The sequence below is a fragment of the Mercurialis annua genome, linkage group LG7, assembly GCF_937616625.2.
Source record: "Mercurialis annua linkage group LG7, ddMerAnnu1.2, whole genome shotgun sequence".
NCBI lineage: Eukaryota > Viridiplantae > Streptophyta > Magnoliopsida > Malpighiales > Euphorbiaceae > Mercurialis > Mercurialis annua.
In genome coordinates, this window is record NC_065576.1 from 642558 (window position 1) to 647761 (window position 5204).

Genomic DNA, 5204 nt, shown 5'->3' on the forward strand with positions numbered 1-5204 from the left:
TACTAATGATACATTAAAAAATACTTTAAGTTTGAAACGCACAATTTCAGTTTACTAAAAATTATTACAAATTAATTAACTATAAGTTTATCAGCGGTTTACTCACGGTTCACTAATGATATCCTAAAAATAAAATTATTTAAAAAAAAAATACTATTTGTTTAAAATACACAATTCAAACTTATTAACGGTTTAGTAACAATTCATTAACGATATATTCAAAATAATATCTACTACATTTACCAACGGTTAACTCAACGTTTACTAACAGTGTTCTAGAAATAAAATTATTGGTGTACTATTAGTAAACCACTGGTTAACCAACAAACCATTACAGATACAGAAGTGAAGAAGAAAAAAATACATCAGAAAATCAAGAGCATCATCGGTGGACAGTTAAAAGTTTACCCAAATTTAACCATTAGTGTACTGAAAAACAAGATTATTGGTGTACCATTAGTACACCATTTGTTAAACAACAAGAAAATCAAGTCATAAAATACAAATCAAAAACTGTCGTTGCTTCGAGGATCTGATCTCTCATTCTGATTTGTTCATCATGGCGGCAAGAGGTCCTCCATCTGTAATTTTCTGGAAACGGGAAAACTAAAGCGGAAAAAGAAGCGAAGATGGCCCGATGAAGCATTTTCCAACAACGTTTTTCTATGATGAAGCGTTTTCCAACGACAGCTTGGAAATCCTTTCAATACTCACAGCGGTTTGAAAATCCCTCAAATCAGCAGCTACCCTACGATGAAGCATTTTCCAAGAGCTCTGATTCCTCATCGGAAGAGCAAGTTAATGAGCCGATCAACGAGGAGGAAGACGAGGATCGAAGCCGTTTCCGACATAATAGATTGATTGGTAGCAGCCCTAATTTTCGTCATTTCAAAACTAATTCAACCTAAATTCAAACAGAAATGGAAAATATTTGGTTAGCGAGAGGATAATGAAATACGGCGAGACTTTTGGGGAAATTTAAAAGAAATAGGAAAATGCTTAATGATCGTGGGTGTTACCAAATTAACAGCTTTGTATTAAGGCCCATGATAGAAATCAAGAAACTACAAGCAAATGCAGACAGCCCAATGCCTTAAAAGGATAACAAAGCTGGTCTGTTTTTCATTCTGGGCCATCCACGTCAGCACCAACTGCCACCACCATCACCCAACCAACCAACTAAACGACCATCTCCCCTTCACCCAAATCTCTCCATTTCCTTGTCCGAACTCTCTCCCACAAAAGGAGAGAGACAAAACGCCATAACCATGTTCCAATCTCGCTTCACAACCTTAATCCGCAACCTAAACTCATCAAAATCCCGCCTTTTTTCCTCAACAATCGAACCCACAAAACCCCAATTCCCCCAAACCCTAGCCGGTCTCCGAGCTCGATTAGCCACCGAATCCCCATCTTTATCACAATTCGGCGACCTACAATCCAATGATTCCTACTCTGTTGAAGTGGGCACCAAGAAAAAACCCCTCCCTAAGCCTAAATGGATGAGAGAAGCCATCCCGGGCGGCGAAAAATACGTTCACATCAAGAAAAAGCTTAGGGAATTGAAGCTGCATACTGTCTGTGAGGAGGCTAAATGTCCTAACATGGGTGAGTGTTGGTCCGGTGGCGAAACTGGAACTGCTACTGCTACAATTATGATACTTGGAGATACCTGTACTCGTGGTTGCAGGTATAAACTTGGTGTCTTTTTCTATCAAATTTTGTATATATGTTTTTGATCTTGTTTTTGTGTTTTGTGTGTTTTAAGGTTTTGTAATGTGAAGACATCGCGAACTCCTCCTCCACCTGATCCTGATGAGCCTGCTAATGTTGCTGAGGCCATTGCTTCTTGGGGTTTGGAGTATGTTGTGATTACTAGTGTTGATCGTGATGATTTGCCTGATCAAGGCAGTAATCATTTTGCTCAGACTGTTCAGAAGTTGAAGGCTTTGAAGCCTCACATGCTTATAGAAGCTTTGGGTATGAATCTTCCAATCTTTTTTTTAATTGACATTGAAATTATGATTTGCTTGGATACTCTCGGATTGGAAATGGAAAATAGAATGGGATTGGGAATGAAATGAGTGTTTGGAGTATGGGAGTCATGTTTGCTTTAACTAGAAAAGGTTTTAGTGACAATCTTAAACTTTGGACTTAATTATGAAGGTCATGTTAACTTCAATTTAAGTCATATAAGTATGAGACCTTAAAAAAGTGGACTGTTTTCATATTCCAAGAATTGCACACCATAGACACCATTTATTCGTCATTGAATGGTAGGAATTTGAAATTGCAATTTACTCTTGATCGGAGCAGAATTACTTATTTCTTAATGTTGGTTATGCTTGTTTGATTGTATAGTCCCTGATTTTCGAGGAGATCCTGGCTGTGTAGAAAAAGTTGCAAAGTCAGGATTAGATGTATTTGCTCATAATATTGAGACAGTTGAAGAGCTTCAAAGTGTTGTAAGGGATCATCGTGCTAATTTTAAGCAATCGTTGGATGTTCTAATGATGGCTAAGGATCAGGCTCCCAAAGGAACACTTACGAAGACCTCCATAATGTTAGGGTGTGGTGAAACTCCTGCACAGGTTGTGAAAACAATGGAGAAGGTGAGAGCAGCAGGCGTTGATGTAATGACTTTTGGTCAGTACATGAGACCGTCGAAGCGCCATATGCCAGTATCTGAGTACATTACTCCTGAAGCTTTTGAGCAATATAGAGAAATTGGCATGGAAATGGTAAACTACTTTCTTTCATCTAAATATGTTGGTTTGTTTTATTGTCTTCTGTGGATGGCTTATTTGGTCTCTAACTGATTGTTGTTTGTGTGATATGCTATTTGTGCATAATGTATAGCAAAGTCATTGCGCATTTCATTTGAATGATTGACTATTGATCAATGCAAATGGACCACTCGACTCTCAAGTGGAATAATATTAGCTTTACCTCCTAAACTTCCTTTTACTCTTTTCCATTGTTTTCTTCCTTATGATGGAACTTCTTTGTTCTTTTAAACCTTGATGCTCTATCGCTGTTAAACACTGCTTACCTTTATTATTAGTTCATGTGGGCTAGAGCCTAGGAGATTATTTAAAATCTATATTTTGTTTCTTGAGCTTGCAAACAAAAGCCAAGTTGTTGGATGAATTTTCTACTTTCCTCAACCTAATTATGATATAGGCTAGAGGGATTCGTCCTTTTTGCAGAGTAAGGTAGCACTGTGGCCAAGTATAGTTTTTTCCCCTATGACCATCTCTGGCTAGCTTTTACCAAAGTTGGTCTAGAACCATTTTGGAATTGTTAAGAGCAGAGAGGCTTTATTAAAGTGGAGCTGTTATCTTCAAGTGCTCCTTTCATCGAAATGTTCACCCTGCAATTTATTTTCCCTTGTAATTCCAGTGTAACAGTGAACCTGAAGGCAGCTATTAGGTTTTCTGGTGCCATTATCTCAAACTAATTTTAGTTTCATTCTGAGGTGTGTCTTGTGGGCGTGTGCATCACTCCTGGTTTTCTTGTACTGATTGTCATTTATTAACATTTGTTTTGTCAATTACATGCATGGCACTTTAAAGCAATGATTCCAGTATTATTAACAGTTGAGTTTTTGAGTTGGCCAGTTAGCATCATCTCATCACTGGCAAGCGGCAACAACCTCCTTCTCCTCTTGCCTTGTTTCTTTTTCTGAATTAACTAGCATCATCTCTCAAATTTAGTATTATATGAAGTCAAAAATGTTCATTTATTTTCACTTTAAGTGAAGTCCAAAAGGAAGAGAGTATTTATATATATCTTAAGTCACCTCTCTTGAATGGTACAGGGATTTCGGTACGTGGCATCTGGTCCAATGGTGAGATCATCATACAAGGCAGGTGAATTCTACATCAAATCCATGATAGATTCAGATCGAGCTGCATCTTCTTAACTCCTATTTCTTCATGATTTATTGATTTTGTTCTTCCACATGACATCACATGTCAATACTTGTGTGTTGCTTCGCTAATGACTACAAAGTACAAACTTGGTGGCCTTGAGCACATTCCTCTAGTCATTTTTTAGAAGCTAAGTTATAAAAGGTTGATCCTTTGGAGCCTGTAATCTGTTCCAGTTGTAAATTTATTCTATCATAATTCAACTTTCCTCCCCTTTATCTAATTCCCCGTTCAAATTTTTCTTCTTGTGTTTTTTTTTTAATTCACTCTCTTTAGTAAGATGCTCATGCTTTTCAACTAAGCAAAACTATTAATGTTGTCGGCCCCCAACACACCTATGTTTTCTTAAATTTGTATCCCCACAGTAGGTTTAATTGATTGCAACATTTCTGCTGGCAAAATGTAGTTGATCCTTAATTATCAGTTGCAAATCACACTAGGAGTGGTGGCCAAAACACTGGTTGAAGGAAGCATGCCATGAGCTATCTATAATTCTGAATTGCAGCTGGTCCCAACCCACCCTTTTGCTCTACTGGTGTCTCATTAGTAAGTGCACCTTTTTTTCCACCTACATTGCACGGAAATAACGAAACGTAAGACTCGTCAAGTTCTCATTCTACCACAGGTTTTGTTTGGTATTGATCTTTTGGATGTAATTACTGAGTTTAATTCTGATTATAGAGTTTAGTTATCATCAGTCCTTAAAACATTGTTGGTTCCAAATAGTTTTAGTCTAGATCCGGGTCCGGGTCTGGCCTACGTTAAGCATCTCCTTTTACAATGACAACTCAAGCCTATAATTGCGTCCAATCTGTCCCTCTCATTACATTGTGCCCACCTTCACCCCCCAAAAGGTCATTATTTTTAACCATTAAAGATTTCAAAACCACATGCGATGCAAGTTTTACACTAGTAATATTATCACACTCTCTCTGCTCGACTAACACACTGCTCACAATGGGTTGCTGCATTAGCTCTACCGCCAAAAAACACCCAAAACCACCACTACAACCACCACCTCCTGCCCCTGAGGAAGAAACAGTCAAAGAAGTACTCTCTGAAACACCCATCTCAAAACCACCCCAAAACCAAACTGCTACAACCACCAATGCTCAAATCCCAATCTTTCAACAAGAAGCCAATGGCCACCAAGTTCCAATCTTTCAACAACCCAAAATCCAAAATCCAATCTTTCAAGAACCCAATACCCAAAATCTAATCTTTCAAGAACCCAGAACCCAAGGTCAAATCTTTCAAGAACCCAAACGAAAA

At 38.0% G+C, this 5204-nt stretch overlaps 1 protein-coding gene across 1 annotated transcript; it reads left to right on the top strand.

The window, feature by feature from the left end:
* Positions 1-1149: 1149 nt before the first annotated feature.
* LOC126655570 (lipoyl synthase, mitochondrial) lies at positions 1150-4155 on the top strand. Its single transcript, XM_050349803.2, has 4 exons — positions 1150-1690; positions 1769-1980; positions 2362-2741; positions 3821-4155. The coding sequence occupies exons 1-4, from the start codon at positions 1269-1271 to the stop codon at positions 3923-3925; spliced, it is 1119 nt and encodes a 372-aa protein (XP_050205760.1). The 5' UTR covers positions 1150-1268; the 3' UTR covers positions 3926-4155.
* Positions 4156-5204: the final 1049 nt, after the last annotated feature.

Coding starts and splice junctions, on each gene's coding strand:
- LOC126655570 (XM_050349803.2), top strand. CDS start 1,269: ATGTTCCAATCTCGCTTCACAACCTTAATCCGCAACCTAAACTCATCA. Junction 1,691..1,768: donor ACCTGTACTCGTGGTTGCAG/GTATAAACTTGG, acceptor GTGTGTTTTAAG/GTTTTGTAATGTGAAGACAT. Junction 2,742..3,820: donor GAGAAATTGGCATGGAAATG/GTAAACTACTTT, acceptor TGAATGGTACAG/GGATTTCGGTACGTGGCATC.